The 20,712-nt window shown below is 37.9% G+C and overlaps 1 protein-coding gene across 5 annotated transcripts in view; it reads right to left on the reverse strand.

The window, feature by feature from the left end:
* RYR2 (ryanodine receptor 2) overlaps positions 1 to 20,712 on the reverse strand; it is an 803,099-nt gene that overhangs the window by 435,274 nt on the left and 347,113 nt on the right. For all 5 annotated transcript variants that reach the window (XM_070471032.1, XM_070471028.1, XM_070471029.1 and 2 more), the window contains one exon: positions 737 to 811. In XM_070471032.1, coding sequence (XP_070327133.1) covers positions 737 to 811 — 75 coding nt within the window. The remainder of the gene's footprint in view (positions 1 to 736; positions 812 to 20,712) is intronic.

Raw genomic sequence — 20,712 nt, forward strand, 5'->3', positions numbered from 1 at the left:
GACTGATACTTAAATTCTATTTAAAATAGTTCAAAATGACACCCTTATCATCAGAATCACATTTACTTAGAGTAACTAAAAGTCCATCTCTGGACAGCTTTTTGAAGTCACCAGAAAAAAAAGATAATCATTATTTGTATAAAGAATACACAGTGAGTCTGTTTTCAATTCATATTTCTCACTCGGCTACCAAGCTAGTTTTAAGTAAAGATAGTGACTCGTAGTGATGACTCTGACACCTCATTCGGGTTCAAGTTCCCACTGGTTTACATATGCCTTTGTAATCTGAAATGTGATTCAGATCAAGCCCTGATCTGAAATGTGTGACAGGCCTGCAAATAATTTGTCCTGACTCCAAACCTTACATCACCCTGCACTAGGAGCTCTTCCTGCCAAGAGAAGAGGCACAGACTGGGATGAATCGATAACACAAAAACAAATGAGGCTAGAAAAAAAGCAGATGGTATAAAATCATTGCTTATTACCTGGTGAATGTAGGCTAGTGAACAGTAAATAAATGCAGGGGGAAGGTAAAAAAAGAGAGTGTTTCATCTATGTGTAGTTTGTTAGCATGACCATTTTGCAGAAAAGTTCAAGAGCATTAGATATATGGGGTTGGCCAAAAAGTTCATTGAGGTATTTCCATAAGATATTACAGAAAAACCCAAACAAGCATTTTGGCCAGCCCAATCGTTTGTACCCAAAGCATCAGGATGTATTCAGAAGTTCTACTTACGCAACTCTTAGTGTCTCTAGTCGCCACAGGGAACGTGCGTGAACCGACACAGCACCACCTTCATAATGAACAGTTCTGTTAAAAAAAATATGAATATAAAAAGCCCAATTTTAATACTGCATTCTTAGACTCTATTTTTCAAGTCAATTAAAAAAGAAAGTAAATGGAAAAGCTTTGGATAAACTGTAAAAGCTATACTTTTTGGTGGGAGAGAATATAGCTGGAAATATAAATAACAGTAATAACAGTGAACTGAATAAACAACTGATTTAAACACATTTCTTTGTCATTTACTCCCTGTAATCCCATTCATCCTCTCTCCCAGTGAATACTTTTACTATTAAACTTAAATCTATAAAAGTACTCTGTTCTGAGTTTAAGTGCTATTGAAGTGTAATATATTATAGCTTCCCAGGTGGCTTGGTGGTAAAGAATCCACCTGCCAAGCAGAAGATACAAGTTCGATCTCTGAGTCAGCAAGATCCCCTGGAGAAGGGAATTGCTACCCACTCTATTATTCATGACTGGGAAACCCCATAGAGAGAGGACTCAGGTGGACTACAGTCCACAGGGTCACCAAAGAGTCAGACACAACTTAGCAACTAAACAACGAAGAACGGTTCTCCTATTTTTTTTCCTTCTTACCATTTATTTGTTGGGAAAAAAAAACTACTATCATTTGTCCTGGAGTACTTTCTACATTCTGACTTTGCTGATGACATCCTCACAGAGTTTTTTTAACATCTGCCTCTAAGTTGGTAGTTATATTAAAAAATCTAGAAACTTGCTCATGTTCAAGGTTGAGAAATGTTGGCAAGAACACTTCAGAAAATGGTGTTTGCCTTCCTATTACATCACATCAGGAGGTAATAATGACTACTTTTTAACTTTTTACAGTAAAATTAATTCAAGATCACCCAGATCTATCCATTAGAACTTAATTTCAGGCAGCTCAATGACCAGGGTCCTCAGCAAGAATTTTCAATTGTGGTTGTGAATATAATCATGGGGATAGCTTTTAAAATCCTGACATATTGCCCTTAACACTGGCCAAATTAAACTAAATTTGGAATCCCCAGCTGGTCATAAGAGGGAGCCAAAGTTGGGAAACTATAGCATACATCAGTTTCTAAGCACTAGCACTACTGACACTTTGATTCAGGTAATTCTCTGCCGTGAGGGGCTATCCCATGCACTGTAGGGTGTTTGACACATCCCTGGCCTCTCTCAACTACACACAAACACAAGCCTTCCAAGTTGTGACCCACAGCTTAAGTCACAACTTGTATGTGAACACCTAAGTTGTGACAATCTAAAGTGCTTCCAGATAAGATGAAATGTCTTCTGGGGACAAGATTACTCGCAATGTCAAAACACTGTTATGCACCGGTAGTTCTCAATCTTTAGTGAATACTGGAATCATCTTTCAAGTTTCTTAAAATACAGATTGTTGGAGGGAAGCAACCTAAATGTCCACCAAAAGATGAATGGGTAAGGAAATTGTGGTACAAAGGAATATTACTCAGCCATACAAAAGAACAAAATTGAGTCATTTTTTAGTGATGTAGAGGGACACAGAGTCTGTTACACAGAGTGAAGTGAGTCAGAAAAACAAATATGTATATTAAGGCAGGTATACGGGGAAAAACGTCACCAGTAAATCAATTTGCAGGGCAGGAACTTGACACCGACACAGAAAACAGACAAGTGGACACAAGGGGAAGAAAGGGTGGGGCAAGCTGAGTGCATTAGCACCGACATATGTACACTATGGGCTTTCCTGCTGGCTCGGACAGCAGAGCATTCACCTGCGATGCAGGAGAAGCGGGTTCGATCCCTGGGTTGGGAAGATCCCTGGAGAAGGGAATGACAACACATTCTAGTATTCTTGCTGGGAGAATTCCACGGACAGAGGAGGCTGCGGGGCTACAATCCATGGGGTCCCAAAGAATTGGACATGGCTGAGCAACTAACACGTTCACTTTTCTATCTACACTATCATGTGTAAAGCAGACGTGGGAAGTGGGAAGCTGCTGCCTAGAACAGGGAGCTCGGCTTGGTGCTCTGTGATGACCTAGAGGGGCAGGATGCGGTAGGTGGGAGGGATGCTTAAGAGGGAAGGCATTATGTGTACAGATTCCTGATTCGCTTCACTGTACCCAAGAGACTAACACAACAGGGTAAAGCAATTATAACCTAATAAAAATCAAAAAGCAAACACACTCCTGGGCCCCCAGAGTTTCCAGTTTAGTAAGATCAATAAATTGTATTTTTAACAAGTTCCCAGGTGATGTTGGTACAGCCAGTCCACACTCTGAGAATCATTGGACTAAAACCATTATTTCATTAGGATAGTGATTCTTAGTGTTGGTTGTATGTTATAATCACATGGAAAGCTTTAAAAACTCCAGACAATTCTCAGACCATTAAATTAGAATCTCTGGGTATGTACTTGAAAGGTAATGAGTGACAAAATAAAGATGTATGTTCACGTGCATTTGTGCACAATATATATTGTACATAGTGATAGATACACACATAGATTTTTTTTAAATTTGTTTCTAATTGGAGGATAATAGCTTTATAATATTGTGTTTTTTTCTCCCAGACTTTTAATAAAGATCTCAAACTTGGACATAAAGAAAATTTTATAAGACATTTTTTAAGTGTAGCTATTATTCACATATTTTCTGATCATAACAAATAAAATTTGGGAATAAATACTAAAATGATGACGAAAACAACAATTTGGAAAAGTAAGAAACTCTCCTAAATTACTTATAGGTCAAAGAGGAAATAGAAATTATACCCTAACTAGAATTAATAAAAGAATACTTCATAACACATTTATGATACACAGGTAAACTGTTAGAGATTGTAGCCTACAATCCTTAATTATTGAAGAAATAAAGAAATCCAACAAATCAAAGAATTATCTGAAGAGATTAGAGAATTCAAAAGCATGTCTTCAGCTTTCTGTTCACTAACTCTATTGAACTAATGAACCAAAACAATGTTACAGCTGAAGAGAAAAAAGAAAGTGTGCTAAAACTACTGGACAATGATATTATTTGCAACGAAATTTTTAAAAAGAGTCTTCTACTTCATAAATCAGAAGTCACTGAAATGTTACTGAATAGGAATTTGAAAAATATGCACACCTATTAAACAACAGTATGTGCCTTGTTCAACAATACTTTAAAAAATCCCAGGATTCAGGCAGCAAATTATGGCCTAAATAAAATATTATCCTCCAACATAACACACTTCATTAATAAACTCATATTTCAGGCTGATCACATAAAACTGCCCAAAGAAGTCCTTTAAAGTTATTCTTTTAATAAGGACAAATTATTCCTCTCATCAATTCCACTTCTCATAAGTGTTATAATATTGTTCACTGAATGAAAGCAGTGAGCTATTTTTGTATTTGCAGCTACAGAATACTCTTTAAGCCTTATCTCAGATGTCGAACCACTTATTTCTCAGCAAAAAGCAGGCACTCTGACAACCAGGATAGCTCATCTTCAGAGTCTGAGCCCCAGAAAAACCTACCATTAGCATACAGATAAAAGCACAAGTCCTTAGAAAGACTTCACAGCCTGACGGTTTGGCATTTATCAGCATGTATATATAACAAAATTTTACAGGATACAGAATTCCAATTAGTGGGCTTCAGCACAGAATCATAAAACACATTGTTAATAAAAGATTCAAGGCTGTAAATAAGGAAACCCCTCCCTTCTGCAGAGAAACAGCCAGAATAATTTGATCAAATAGTTTTATCAAATATTTGGGTACTTGGTGACCCACACAAGTTGACACATAAAATTAAACATCACAATACCTCATTCAGAGAAAATTCAATTTATCTATCTATATTTCTCAACCTGTAATTAATGGCCACATTGCAAGGGATTCCCATTTTCCTCTCCAAGATAAAGATGGATAAATTAACAGTGTTTCAGAACAGGTCTATGTGCTGGTCTATGTCCCAATAAAACTTTATTGAGAAAAACAATTAGTGGGCCAGATTTAAGCCACAAGTTAGAGTTTGCTGACTCCAATCCAAAAAATCATACATGTATTATCATTAATTTTAATCTCAGAGAGATGCACCTAGATGAAATTCAAACTCTAAAATTTTTCATAAGTGTTTTGGTCAGGGTTCTTCAGAGAAAAGAACTATTCATATATACATATGTGCATATGTACATATGTATGCATATATATATGTGTGTATATATATATGCACCTATATATACATAAAATTTTATATAAAGAGTTTACTATAAGGAGTCTGTTCATGCAATTACAGAGGCTGACAAGTTTTAAGATCTGCTGGAGACCCAGGAGAGCTGATGATTTAAGTTCCAGTCCATGTCTGAGAACCAGCAAAGTCAATGGCGTAATCCTAGTCCAGAGATCACAGGTTCAGATCTCAGTTCAATTCAAAGGGAGGATAATATTGATGTCTCAGCTCAAAGACAGTAAGCAGAAAGAGTTCCCTCTGATTCATGAAGAGTCAGCCTTTCTGATCTATTCAGGTCTTTACCTGATTAGATTAGGACTACCCACATAAGGGAAGGCAATCTGCTTTACTCTTCTGTAAATTTTAATGTTAAACTCATCTAAAAACACTCACATGAAACACCAAGAATAATTTATTCAAATAGTTAGATCAAATATTTAGGTACTTGGTGACACATAAAATTCAGTTCAGTTCAGTTGCTCAGTCGTGTCCAACTCTTTGCAACCCCATGGACTGCAGCATGCCAGGCCTTCATGTCCATCACCAACTCCCGGAGTTTACTCAGACTCATGTCCATTGAGTTGGTGATGTCATTCAACCATCTCATCTTCTGTCATCCCCGTCTCCTCCTGACTTCAATCTTTCAAAGCATCAGGGTCTTTCAAATGAGTCAGCTCTTCACATCAGGTGGGCAAAGTATTGGAGCTTCAGCTTCAACATCAGTCCTTCCAATGAACACTCAGGACTGATCTCCTTTAGGATGGACTGGTTGGATCTCCACGCAGTCCAAGAGACTGTCAAGAGTCTTCTCCAACACCACAGTTCAAAAGCATCAGTTCTGCTGTGCTCAGCTTGCTTTATAGTCCAACTCTCACATTCATACATTACTAATGGGAAAACCATAGCTTCGACCAGATGGACTCTTGTTGGCAAAGTAATGTCTATGCTTTTTAATATGCTGTCTAGGTTGGTCATAACTTTTCTTCCAAGGAGTAAGCATCTTTTAATTTCATGGCTGCAGTCACCATCTGCAGTGATTTTGGAGCCCCCAAAAATAAAGTCTGCCACTGTTTCGATTGTTTCCCCATGTATTTGCCATGGAGTGATGGGACTGGATGCCATGATCTTAGTTTTCTGAATGTTGAGCTTTAAGCCAACTTTTTCACTCTCTTCTTTCACTTTCATCAAGAGGCTCTTCAGTTCTTCTTCACTTTCTGCCATAAGGGTGGTGTCATCTACATATCTGAGGTTGTTGATATTTCTCCCAGCAATCTTGATTCCAGCTTGTACTTCATCCCGCTCAGTGTTTCTCATGATGTACTCTGTGTATAAGTTAAATAAGCAGAATGACAATATACAGCCTTGACGTACTCCTTATCCTATTTGGAACCAGTCTGTTGTTTCATGTCCAGTTCTAACTGTTGCTTCCTGATCTGCATACAGGTTCTCAAGAGGCAGGTCAGGTGGTCTGATATTCCCATTTCTTTCCGAATTTACCGCATGAAATTAAACATCACAATAACTGAAAGAAAATCCAATTTATATATCTATATTTCTAAATCTTGAATTAATATCCACATTGCAAGGGATTCCTTCTTTCCTCTCCAACATAATAATGGATAAATTCACAGTGTTTCAGAGCACTTGAATCATCTCCCTAAAAATTTCTGTTTGATCAGTAAAGCATGAGCAACAGTCCTGTCTTCTGCCTGAATTAGAAAAACAAGTTAAGTTGTTTTCAATTTACTTTGTTTCTTCAACACAGGGAAGCCCTAAATTTAGTATATTATTTTAACCCTGAACAGCTTATAGTCAATTATTACTGCAATACCACAGACATCACCTTTTTTCTTCCAAATGAACTTCTTTTTTCTTAACATTTACCATATGACCTTAATGCATAGGGATAAGAAATGTTGCTATTACAGTTGTATTTTTGAACACATTTTGGTTTCATTTTTATGTTGATAGAGGCTGGAGTGTGTAACAAATCCTAAACAACAAAAGAAGAACAAAAAAATAAAAAAGGAAACTTACTCAGTCACATCCAATTTTGATAATGAATCAGTTACACAAATTAAAAATAGAGAAGAGCAGTTTACTGAGTTCTGAAGATTGCCTTGCCATTTCAAATGTTTATGATATGCCTATGTAGAATTTAGTAGGGACAAAAAAAGTCATTATCATCGTATTTTAGTTACCACAATGCAGGACAGTAAGAACAAATAGCAGAATTCTTCGTTTTTCCAAACTTAATGTTCAATAAACGAATGACAGGCCACAGAATTAACTTCTTTTTAAAAATGGTTTTTTATCCTAACAAAATAGACTTTTAAAAAAGTCACAATTGGTATCCACAGGAACTACCACTATGTTTTCTCAGAAAAGAAATGTACTGTTTTAATATAAGTATGCAGCAAAAATGATTGCTCTTCTCCCTTTTTACACACAAGTTTATCAATTTAAAATATCATTGAATATTTATACAATCCATCACAACCACAGGCTAAAGAATAAAAAATAATACAGTTACATTAACAAATGCAAAAGGAATTTGACAGAACCCAACATCCATTCACAATGAAAACTCTATCAACTAGGAATAGAAGGGAACTTCCTCAACTTGATAAAGATTATCTACAATTAACATCTTATGTAATGGTAAGAAACTAGATGCTTTCCCCCTAAGATCAAGAACAAGGCAAGAATCTCCCCTCTTAATATTCCTTTCCAACACTGTACTAGAAGTTCTATCTAATGCAGTAAGAGAAGAAAAGGAAAGAAAAGGTATGTGGATTGAAAAAGAAAATTTTACACTGTTTTTGTTCATAGATGACATGATTGTCTATGTGGAAAATTCTAGAGAATCAACAACAAAAATAAAACTCCTGGAACTAAGCAGCAATTATAGGAAAGCTGCAGGATACAAAATTAAGGCAAAAACTGGACTTCAGTGATGAACAACAGGAATTTGAAATTAAAAAACAAGACATTTATATATCAACCAAAAAGAAAATGTATATTTCTTAGGTATATATACAACAAAATATGTACAAGATTTTTTCCTAAATGTTCTATGTTTTACATTTATGCTCACGATCCATTTTAATTAGATTTCATATAAAGTGTGAGGTTTGGACTGTGATTCATTTGGGGGGTGGACATATGGGTATCCATTTGCTCCATCTGAGTGTCTTAAGTCTAGCGAAAAAAATCCCCTCTTCTCTTCTTTTTTCTGTTCTCCCTTGCATGTAAGACATTAAACATAATGACTTCTTTGGATTTAGCCTTTAGGCAATAAAAGGCAGGAAGGGTAGAACCCTGTAGAAAGCTTAAGCTTTCTGGCAACTCTCAAATCTTCCCTAAGAAGAAAAGTGCACTGGGACTGCTAGTTGCTTCACTGGGGAAAAATAATAGAAAAAGTACCAGGAGAAAACATAAAATAACATCACAAAAACTATCTCACAGGCAAAAGTTCTGCATGTTGGCAAGTATATGAATTTTCTCTGAAGAAGCTATAAGATACATCAGATTGTCAAATACCCACAAACAACCCCACTATTTTTCTTTTTTTATTAACTGTCTTTAAGGCTCAGATTCATGCTAAAGGAACAGGGATTCTTCCCTGTAGAGTGATGTGAAGTTAAGATGCTTCCTCTTAGCCAAGGATGTGGGACTCACTGTCCTCAAAATAGAGTTCTATTCACTCAGGTTGGTAGGCTGGTTTAGTTAAGATGGTGCTTCTTCCCCTCCTGGAATTGCAAGTGGATAATTATCTTTTAGGAGTCACCAAAATCATACAAATGAGGGCGTCAAACCCTCCTGAGTTAATCAGAGTGGTTCTCAATGCAGGCATCCCACTGCTCTTCTTAACCAACCTGCAAGAAGTGTGTGACTTTTTTTCTCCATTTTTTTCTTTCACAAATACAAGATCATCAGCACTTGTGTGCAGACTCCCATATACACATAACTATATAAAAGGGGTAAAGAATGAATAATACAATCCTGGATGAAAACTAAACAGAAGAGATGAACACACACACCAGTAAGGATAATAAAAGGCAGTATGTGGCACATGGCACTTATCTGGGGCAGTTAAAGACAAGACAATTCTATTATCAACACATCTTCAACCAAATTAAGTTCCGTGTAGTAATGTATTACCAGACCCCAGATACTGAGTATTCATCTATGAATCCTTGAAAAACAGGCAAATCACTCACACACAATTTCCACTGAGAACTGACACTATTCAAATGGCAGTTTTCAAAGTAATTATTGGGAAGAAAAGCTTGCTTTATTAACTTATAGGCTAACAAAAGTATAACCTTAAAATCAAGGGCAGCAAAGATTTCTCCTTGCCTGAACTTCCTCAGTGGGTAAAATAGTAAGATACGTTTTCCCACCTAAGTCACCCTCTTTTGACCTGAGCCCTGAACATACCTCTACCCTAAGGAATAAGCCCGACCCCCCCCCCCCCGCCCCACACACACACAATGAAATAAACAAGGGAAATATTACTTGTTCTTGTTCCCTCCTGCCACAGCAGAGGCCCCAATAAACCCTTGCCTGAAAAAATTTTTTAAAAGATATATTTTCCACGATCTTCTACAGTCTCATTTTTTATAGTCAGCACACACACACCAAATGCCTAGAACATACAAGCCCTTCATAAACATTAAATGAATTGAGTTAAAGTGACTGAAAGCAGACCTACGATTAAAAGATTATTACATACCTCCTCAGCAGAATTTCTGCTTGGACCCCATCTACTATGTATGTGCCTATGAGAGTGTTTGGCTGATCAGCTCAGCCCCAGGCAGGTCTAAGGCAAGCTGTCAAGAATCTCTTCATCTAACAGAGAAATCAAGAAGTTCATGCCTATACAGCACTTAAAGAAGTATCGCATATTTACTAAGGGCTGAGTTTGTGAGATTTCTATTGAAGTTGTTTCACAAGCAGAAAGGTCATATTTTGAGATAACACATCTATATGAAATGTAAATGGATTATTGCAGATTAAAAACAATAACATCCTTACACTCTGATTTCATATTAAAAGGATTATATAAATACAACTGGAGCAGAAAAGCAACAAAATACATGCTGCCGCTTTTACTTTTCAGTCTATACAGAATAAAATACAACCACAAAGTCGTGGAAACTGAAAAGAAGAGGAAGCTTGTCTTTTTTTTTCATCCTGAAAGATATTGCTTACACCTGGATTAAGTTAAAAAAACTGAATGTGAGCCAGTGAAAATGGTCTTAAATTTTCACTGAGAAAATAACTGGGAGATTTTTCTTTTTTTCTCAGTGTTGATGTTTAATCTATTGTCTCTTGCAACTCACTCACTTTCAGTGAAAACACCTCAACTGCTTTTGAAATTTTACTGAAATTGAATGGCTCCAATTTTTCTATTTTCAATCCTTTGCCTTCAAAGGCTGTATTTTTAATTATTTTAAACAATTAAAACAAATTTTTTTTGGTGCTCTGCAGCTTGTGGGATCTTAGCCCCTGACAAGGGATAGAACCCATGTCCCCTGCATTTGAAGCCAAAGTCTTACCCACTGGACTGCCAGGGAAATACCAAAGCCTGTGTTTTTGTAAATACTGCCTTCTAGCCCAGTCATTCTCTGAGAGTTTGACTCCAGACTAATCCAGGCTCCTCAAGGATGACAGGCCAAAGCAAGATCAGGGTGCTCTCTGCCGTCAGCAGGGAGGGTAAGTTTAGGTGAAGGACTGAAGTTCCTTCCAGGGAGAAGAGATAAAGAATCATGAATAGCTCTCCTTCATGTGCATACTCTTCTAGTAAAACTATCTGACAAACCTATCTTATTCCCAGACCCAGGCTAAAGAGGTATGTATGCACAGGACATGAAGGAGAAGAGAAGAAAGGAAAGTTCTTGTGCGATAACCTGACCATTTTGGTGCAAAACAAAGGAGCTTTGGAAGCCTACTCCAAGGTAGTGACTGAAGGCATACACACCCTGCAGGATATTACTCATCCAATTGTGTACTCAGATACAAACCATGCATCTCCTTCGAAGCCACGGAGACATTTAATTCATTAGATCACACCCATCTCATGCCTTATCAATTATTTATCAAGTAAAGCTCATTAGGTCATAATATTAAAAGGGGCATGAAGGTAAAAATATTCTCATGCACACATACAGAAAGGCTTTTGCCTGCTGAGTCACTTCTGGAAAGCAAATGTAGCATTTATCTCCAGACAGAGTCAGAAACAATGACTTAACAATTCTGCACTGGAAAGCAACAGGACAGAGCAAGTATTTCATGCCAACAGTGATGCCTGGTAAGATGGAAACAGGATAACCTCTCTTTCTCCCTCCTTCTCTCTCCCCTCTAACCCAAGACATATATATGTGCATTTATAGACAAGTATTTTAAGCTTTTACTGTCAAATATCCCCACTAGGATGTAAACTCCTTGAGAAAAGAAACTTGGTATCTTTTTAGATACTATTATAACTCCAGCACCTAGAACATGACAGTCTTTCCTCAAATTTTTATTGAGTGAATAAAACTACTTATGAGCTATGTGGTAAAACATGTTTTAACATATCACTAAGCAAAGGAGAAAAGGAAAGATATATCCATTTGAATGCAGAGTTCCAAACAGCAAGGAGAGATAAGAAAGCCTTCCTCAGTGTCCAATGCAAAGAAATAGAGGAAAACAACAGAATGGGAAAGAGTAGAGATCTCTTCAAGAAAATTAGAGATACCAAGGGAAGAGTTCATGAAAAGATGGGCTCAATAAAGGACAAAAATTATATGGACATAACAGAAGCAGAAGATATTAAGAAGAGGTGGCAAGAATACACAGAAGAACTGTACAAAAAAAGATCTTCACGACCCAGATAATCATGATGGTGTGATCACTCACCTAGAGCCAGACATCCTGAAACTCGAAGGCAAGTGGACCTTAGGAAGCGTCACTACAAACAAAGCTAGTGGAAGTGATGGAATTCCAGGTGAGCTATTTCAAATCCTGAAAGATGATGCTGTGAAAGTGCTGTACTCAATATGCCAGCAACTCTGGAAAACTCAGCAGTGGCCACAGGACGGCAAAAGGTCAGTTTTCAATCCCAAAGAAACGCAGTGCCAAAGAAGGCTCAAATTACCACACAATTGCAGTCATCTCACGCGCTAGTAAAGTAATGATTAAAAGTCTCTAAGCCAGGCTTCAGCAATACGTAAACTGTGAACTTCCAGATGTTCAAGCTGGTTTTAGAAGAGGCAGAAGAACCAGAGATCAAATTGCCAACATCCGCTGGATCATAGGAAAAGCAAGAGAGTTTCAGAAAAACATCTCCTTCTGCTTTATTGACTACGCCAAAGCCTTTGACTGTGTGGGTCACAATAACTGTGGAAAATTCTGAAAGAGATGGGAATAACAGACCACCTGACCTGCCTCTTGAGAATCTGTATGCAGGTCAGCAAGCAACAGTTAGAGCTGGACATGGAAAAACAGACTGGTTCCAAATAGGAAAAGGAGTACGTCAAGGCTGTATATTGTCACCCTGCTTCTTTAACTTCTATGCAGAGTACATCATGAGAAATGCTGGGCTGGAAGAAGCACAAGCTGGGATCAAGATTGCCGGGAGAAATATCAGTAACGGGAGATTTGTAGATGACACCATCCTTACGGCAGAAAGTGAAGAAGAACTACAGAGCCTCTTGATGAAAGTGAAAGAGGAGAGTGAAGGAGTTGGCTTAAAGCTCAACATTCAGAAAACTAAGATCATTGCATCCGGTCCCATCACTTCACGGGAAATAGATGGGGAAATAGTGGAAACAGTGGCTGACTTTATTTTTCTGGACTTCAAAATCACTGCAGATGGTGATTGCGGCAATGAAATTAAAAGACGCTTTCTCCTTGGAAGGAAAGATATGACCAACCTAGAAAACATATTAAAAAGCATAGACATTATTTTGCCAACAAAGGTCCATCTAGTCTAGGCTATGGTTTTTCCAGTGGTCATGTATGGATGTGAGAGTTGGACTGTGAAGAAAGCTGAGCGCCAAAGAATTGATGCTTTTGAACTGTGGTGTTGGAGAAGACTCTTGAGAGTCCCTTGGACTGCAAGGAGATCCAACCAGTCCACCCTAAAGGAGATCAATCCTGGGTGTTCCTTGGAAGGACTGATGCTGAAGCTGAAACTCCAATACTTTGGCCAGCCACCTCATGTGAAGAGTTAACTCGTTGGAAAGGACCCTGATGCTGGGAAGGATTGGGGGCAGGAAGAGAAGGGGACGACAGAGGATGAGATGGCTGGATGGCATCACTGACTCAGTGTACATGGGTTTGGGTGAACTCTGGGAGTTGGTGATGGACAGGGAGGCCTGGAGTGCTGCGGTTCATGGGATCGCAATGAGTCGGGCACGACTGAGCTACTGAACTGAACTGAATACTTTTCAAAGAAATGTTCCCCTAATAATGGCTTGCACATTAAAGATACAAAACAGTAATTCTGAATAATATTCCCCTAACTGATCCCTTTTAAAATTTACTCATTTAAAAGTATGACATAATTCAGAGAGTGCATATTTAATCCATTAGTAAAGGTGTGTGCACATAAAGGAAATGCTTTTGTTGGTATATTATTATAATTCACATAAAAAATGGACAGAAGTAAATAATGTACAATCCAGAGACAGAATCTAGAAGAGAAAATATCCTCATGTAAAAGATGTCATGCTTGAAATAAAAACTGGAAATCAAATTACAAGCCTCCAGAATGAAATCTTATTTTAAAAGCAATAATTAAAAACTGTGTTGCATCTGACAAATCTCTTGCCAAGCACCAGAACCTGTTCATCCTTAATTTATTCTATCTCACTATTGAAGAGTTTGGAAAACTAAGAAATTACAATTCTACAGTTAATCTTCACTGCATTTCTCCCTTTCACCTGACTGCTCACAACTCTTATTGATGATACTTTCATTATTCTTACTGTTGTTCAGACAACTTGGATAGTGGTAGTTTTAGAGCCATACATCTTTCTGAAAAATTCTCAAGAAATATAAAATAAAACCACAGTGATGCTTTCTTTTGCGAACACGTCAAAATTCAATCCATAAAAGTAACATGAACAGGAAGTATGGGGAAATAAACAAACCAAAAAAATATATACGTATATTTTTTTAACTTTGGAAGGGCTCACTCTCCCATTCAATTACACTTAATTGAATGGGACAATATATGCTCTTTGTTCTGGAACTCTGATTAAAACTCCCATAAGAATGCACAAGAAACAACGTACATGTACAAATTTAAATGTGAATAGGATTTACCCATCAGATACAGAACAGATTTGTGACTGCCCAGGGCGGGAGGGTAAGAGATGGAAGGACTGGGAGTTTGGTATTAGCAGAGGCAAACTATTATATATAGGATGGGTAAACAACAAGATCCTAATGAATGGCATAGGGAACTATATAAAAATTCCTGTGATAAATCACAATGGAAAAGAATATGAAAAAGAAAATATATATGTATAAATGAACCACTGTGCTATACCTGAAATTAACACAAAAATGTAAATCAACATACTTGAATAAACTGTAAACATAATAAAAAAGAACAATGCATCAGTATTTAGAACTACAGTACTCATCACGGAACTGCATCTTAAATTGCCTCAAGTAAGAGTTGTCTTCACTTCAGTTCAGTTCAGTCACTCAGGCATGTCCGACTCCTTGCGACCCCATGAATCGCAGCACGCCAGGCCTCCCTGTACATCACCAAATCCTGGAGTTTACTCAAACCCATGTCCATTGAGTCAGTGATGCTATCCAACCATCTCACCCTCTGTCATCCCCTTCTCCTCCTGCCCCCAATGCCCCCCAGCATCAGGGTCATTTCCAATGGGTCAACTCTTTGCATGAGGTGGCAAAAGTACTGGAGTTTCAGCTTCAGCATCAGTCCTTCCAATAACGAACACCCAGGACTGATCTCCTTTAGGATGGACTGGTTGGATCTCCTTGCAGTCCAAGGGACTCTCAAGAGTCTTCTCCAACACCATAGTTCAAAAGCATCAATTTATCAGTGCTCAGCTTTCTTCACAGTCCAACTCTCACATCCATACATGAACACTGGAAAAAGCATAGCCTTGACCAGACGGACCTTTGTTGGCAAAGTAATGTCTCTGCTTTTTAATATGCTATCTAAGTTGGTCATAACTTTCCTTCCAGGGAGCAAGCGTTTTAAAATTCTGTGGCTGCAGTCACCATCTGCAGTGATTTTGGAGCCCAGAAAAATAAAGTCTAACACTGTTTCCACTGCCTCCCCATCTATTTCCCATAAAGTGATGGGACCAGATGCCATGATCTTAGTTTTCTGAATGTTGAGCTTTAAGCCAACTTTTTCACTCTCCTCTTTCACTTTCATCAAGAGGCTTTTTAGTTCCTCTTCACTTTCTGCCATAAGGGTGTGTCATCTGCAAATCTGAAGTTACTGATATTTCTCCCAGCAATCTTGATTCCAACTTGTGCTTCTTCCAGCCCAGCATTTCTCATGATGTACTCTGCGTATAAGTTAAACAAGCAGGGTGGCAATATACAGCCTTGACGTACTCCTTTTCCTATTTGGAACCAGTCTGTTATTCCATGTCCAGTTCTAACTGTTGCTTCCTGACCTGCATACAGGTTTCTCAAAAAGGCAGGTCAGGTGGTCTGTTATTCCCATCTCTTTCAGAATTTTCCACAGTTTATTTATTATGCATACTCAAAAACTGTCAGTGGAACAAGCCATGAGCAGATAGAGAAATTTATTTACTAACCCAGGATTTATGACCAAAGATGGTTCTAAATTGCTCAGAACTAAATGAAATTTACAGTGATCTCCTTAATCAGTTCAACTACTTCTCATAACAAACTGGATGTGACATTAGTTATTAAACTTTAATAACAGAATACAATTGTGTATCAGTTCAGTTCAGTTGCTCAATTGTGTATGACTCTTTGTGACCCCATGGACTGTAGCATGCCAGGCTTCTCTGTCCATCATTAACTCCTGGAGCTTGCTCAAACTCATGTCCATTGAGTTGGTGATGCCATTCAACCATCTCATCCTCTGTCATCCCCTTCTGCTCCTGACTTCAATCTTTCCCAACATAAGAGTCTTTTCCAATGAGGCAGGTCTTCGCATCAAGTGATCAAAGTATTGGAGTTTCAGCTTCAGCATCAGTTCTTCCAATGAATATTCAGGACTAGTCTCCTTTAGGATTGGCTGGTTGGATCTCCTTGCAGTCCAAGGGACTCTCAAGTCATCTCCAACACCATAGTTCAAAAGCATCAATTCTTCGGCACACGGCTCTCTTCATAGTACAACTCTCACATCCACACGTGACAACTGGAAAAATAGCTTTAAAGTAGACAGACCTTTGTTGGTGAAGTAATGTCTCTGCCTTTTAGCCTGCTGTCTAGGCTGGACATAGCTTTTTTCCAAGGAGAAATTGTCTTTCAATTTCATAGCTGCAGTAACCATCTTCAGTGATTTGGGAACTCAAAAAAATAAAGTCTGTCACTGTTTCCATTGTTTCCCCATCTATTTGCCATGAAGTGATGGGACTTGATGCCATGATCTTAGTCTCTTGAATGTTGAGTTTTAAGGCAGCTTTTCACTCTCCTCTTTCACTTTCATCAAGAGGCTCTTTAGGTCTTCTTCACTTTCAGCCATTACAGTGGTGTCACTTGCGTATCTGAGGTTATTGAAATTTCTCCTGGCAGACTTGATTCCAGCTTGTGTTTCATCCATGTCAGAATTTCCCATGATGTACTCTGCACAGAAGTTAAATAAGGAGGGTGACAATATACAACCTTGTTGCACTCCTTTCCAAACTTGGAATCAGTCCATTGTTCCATGTCCGGTTCTAACTATTGCTGCTTGACCTGCATACAGATTTCCCATGAGGCTGGTAAGGTGGTCTGGTATTTCCATCTCTTGAAGAATTTTCCACAATTTGTTGTGGTCTACACAAAGGATTTGGTGTAATCAATAAAGCAGAAGTAAATGTTTTTCTGGAACTCTTGTTTTTTTGATGATCCAGGAAATGTTGGCAATTTGATCTCTGGTTCCTCTGCCTTTTCTAGATCCAGCTTGAACATCTGGAAGTTCAAGGATCATGTACTGGTGAAGCCTGGCTTGGAGAATTTTGAGCATTACTTTGCTACCATGTGAGATGAGTGCAACTGTGCGGTAATTAGAGCTTTCTTTGGCATTACCTACTGGAAAAGGCATTACTGACCTTTTCCAGTCCTCTGGCCACTGCTGAGTTTTCCAAAGTTGCTGGCATATTGAGTGCAGCACTTTCACAGCATCATCTTTTAGGATTTGAAATAGCTCAACTGGAATTCCATCACCTCCACTAATTTGTTTGTAGTGATGCTTTCTAAGGCCTACTTCACTTCACATTCCAGGACGTGTGGCTCTAGGAGAGTGATCACACCATCATGATTATCTGGGTCATGAAGAGCTTTTTTGTACAGTTCTTCTGTGTATTCTTGCCACATCTTCTTAATATCTTCTGCTTCTGTTATGTCCATATAATTTTTGTCCTTTATTGAGCCCATCTTTTCATGAACTGTTCCCTTGGTATCTCTAATTTTCTTGAAGAGATCTCTAGTCTTTCCCATTCTATTTTTTCCTATATTTCTTTGCATTGGTCACTGAGGAAGGCTTTTTTATCTCCTCTTGCTATTCATTGGAACTCTGCAGTCAAATGGGTATATCTTTCCTTTTTCCCGTTGCCTTTAGCGTCTCTTCTTTTCTCAGCTATTTGCAAGGCCTCCTCAGACAGCCATTTTGCCTTTTTTGCATTTTTCTTGGGGATGGTCTTGATCATTTCCTCCTGTGCAATCTCACAAACTTCCATCGTTAGTTCTTCAGTTACTCTGTCCATCAGAATTAATCCCTTGAATCTACTTGTCACTTCCACTATATATTCATAAGGGATTTGATTTAGGTCATACATAAATGGTCTAGTGGTTTTCCCTACTTTCTTCAATTTAATTGAGTTTGACAATAAGGAGTTCATGATCTGAGCCACAGTCAGTTCCCAGTCTTGTTTTTGCTAGCTGTATAGAGCTTCTCCATCTTTGGCTGCAAAGAATATAACCAATCTGATTTCGGTATTGACCATCTGGTAATGTCCATGTGTAGAGTTTCTCTTGTGCTGTCGGAAGAGGGTGTTTGCTATGACCAGTGCATTCTCTTCGCAAAACTCTGTTAGCCTTTGCCCTGCTTCTTTTTGTACTCCAAGGTCAAATTTGTCTGTTACTCCAGGTACCTCTTTACTTCCTCCTTTTTTATTCCGGTCCCCTATTATGAAAAGGACACCTTTTTTTGACGTTAGTTCTAGAAGGTCTTGTAGGGCTTCATAGAACCGTTCAATTTCAGCTTCTTCAGCATTACTGGTTGCAGGATAGACTTGGACTACTGTGATATTGAATGGTTTGCTTTGGAAACGAACAGAGATCATTCTGTCATTTTTGAGACTGCACCCAAGTACTGCATTTCAGACTCTTTTGTTGACTGAGGGCTACTCCATTTCTTTTAAGGGATTCTTGCCCACAGTAGTAGATACAATGGTCATCTGAATTAAATTTGCTCATTCCGGTCCATTTTAGTTCACTGATTCCTAAAATGTCGATGTTCACTCTTGCCATCTCTTGTTTGACCACTTCCTATTTACCTTGATTCATGGACCTAACATTCCAGGTTCCTATGCAATACTGTTCTTTACAGCATCAGACTTTACTTCCATCACCAGTCACATCCACAACTGGGTGTTGCTTTCATTTTGGCTCTGTCTCTTCATTCTTTCTTGAGTTATTTCTCCACTCTTCTCCAGGAGCATATTGGGCACCTATCGCCTTGGGGAGTTCATCTTTCAGTGTCATATCTTTGTGCCTTTCATACTGTGTATACATATAATTTCATACATATAACTGTGTATAGCCTAGCTATAAGAGTTATGAGTTATAAGAAAGACCTACATATATCCTTGGAACTTCCCCAACTCTCACACTGCTGTCCAAAAGTCAATTTTTACTTCTTTTAAAAAAATGAATCAAAATATATTTTTTAGGTTGTCATTATGTGTTTCTTATACAGAGTTCTACCAATTAAAGAAAAGTTGCCTCCTGGCTGTGCTTTCCTTTGCCGTTCCCTCATTTGGTAAGACATTGAAACTGACTTATGGTAAGGATAGAGGGAGAGAAAGACATTTCTAAACAATGATATTAAGAAAGAAAGAAAGCAGTGCTCTGTAAACATAAAATTTAAGGACTACTTTTATCATTATTTGCAAGTAATTGCTCAATTTCACTGTGTAATCAAGATATAGGTAACCCTCCTTCTTAAGCAAGATACTTCATGCTCCTGATACCTATTTCTGACTTATTTTCTCCCTCAATTCATGACTTGATATCCATGTTCATTTAATTTTACCCATTTAAACATGCTGTACAAGGGGCATTAGAAACGTGTTCTTACTGACATCACTACCTAAAGAGAGCAATATGTTGATCTGAATGCATGTTGAGATTAATTTGACACAGAAAAAAATCAACATTAAATCAAGAATAATACTGGAAGTACATTTAGAATGGATAAACAACAAGGTCCTACTGTATACACCACAGGAAACTATATTGAATATCCTATGATAAAATATAATGGAAAAGGATATAGAAAAGAATATGTATATATGTATACAGAAAGTTATATGTATATAACTGAGTCACATTCTTACAGAAAGACTGGCACAACACTGTACATCAACTATACTTAAATAAGAAATTTAAAAAAGAATAATACCGGGATGCGGGAATAGTCTTCAGTAAGGATGCAATGGAAAATTGGACCCAGAACAACATCAAAATGTCTTCAACATTTCCCCAAGTTTTCTCAGAAATGATTAATAACCAACAATCTAAAGAATTAGCAGGAGACATTATCATGCTAAGTGAACTAAGTCAGACAGAGAAAGACAAATTTAATATGATATTCCTTATACATGGAATCTAAAAAAAAATGATACAATTGAAGTTATTTACAAAACAGAAATAGACTCACAAAATAAACTTACTGTTTCCAAAGGGATAAGGTGGAGGGGGGATGGACAAATTAGAAGGCTGAGATTAACACACACACAATATAAAATAATCAACAGGAACCTACTGTAGAGCATAGGGAACTCTACTCAGTACTCTGCAATAACCTACATGGGGAACGAATCTGAGAAAGAATAGATACACATAAATGTACGACTGAATCACTCTGGTGCATACCTGAAAACTAACACGACGTTGTAAATCAACTATATTCCAATATAAAATAATAATTAAAAAAATAAAGGACTCCCTCCCCCCAAAAAATGAGTTAGCAGGAAATCTGCTCTATAAGTATCATGTTTCATAAAACACCTCTTTAACATACAGATTCTCTGGAATTCCTGGTAGTCCATGAGTTAGGACTCTGTGCTTTCACTGCAGGGGGCATGGGTTCGACATAACTGTGCAATGCAATTAAAAAAAAAACTCTCTAATATCCAGGAGAGGTGGAAAACTGAATTCTCTGCCAGTGAGCTTAGTCCGGGAAATCTGAGATGTATCTGATGCTGAATATTATCATTTGAAAATGAGGATTAACACAAAAACTACGCTCATCCATTCCTGGGTTCTAAAGCTGATCAAG

This window comes from Odocoileus virginianus, chromosome 7, assembly GCF_023699985.2.
Source record: "Odocoileus virginianus isolate 20LAN1187 ecotype Illinois chromosome 7, Ovbor_1.2, whole genome shotgun sequence".
Classification (NCBI taxonomy): domain Eukaryota; kingdom Metazoa; phylum Chordata; class Mammalia; order Artiodactyla; family Cervidae; genus Odocoileus; species Odocoileus virginianus.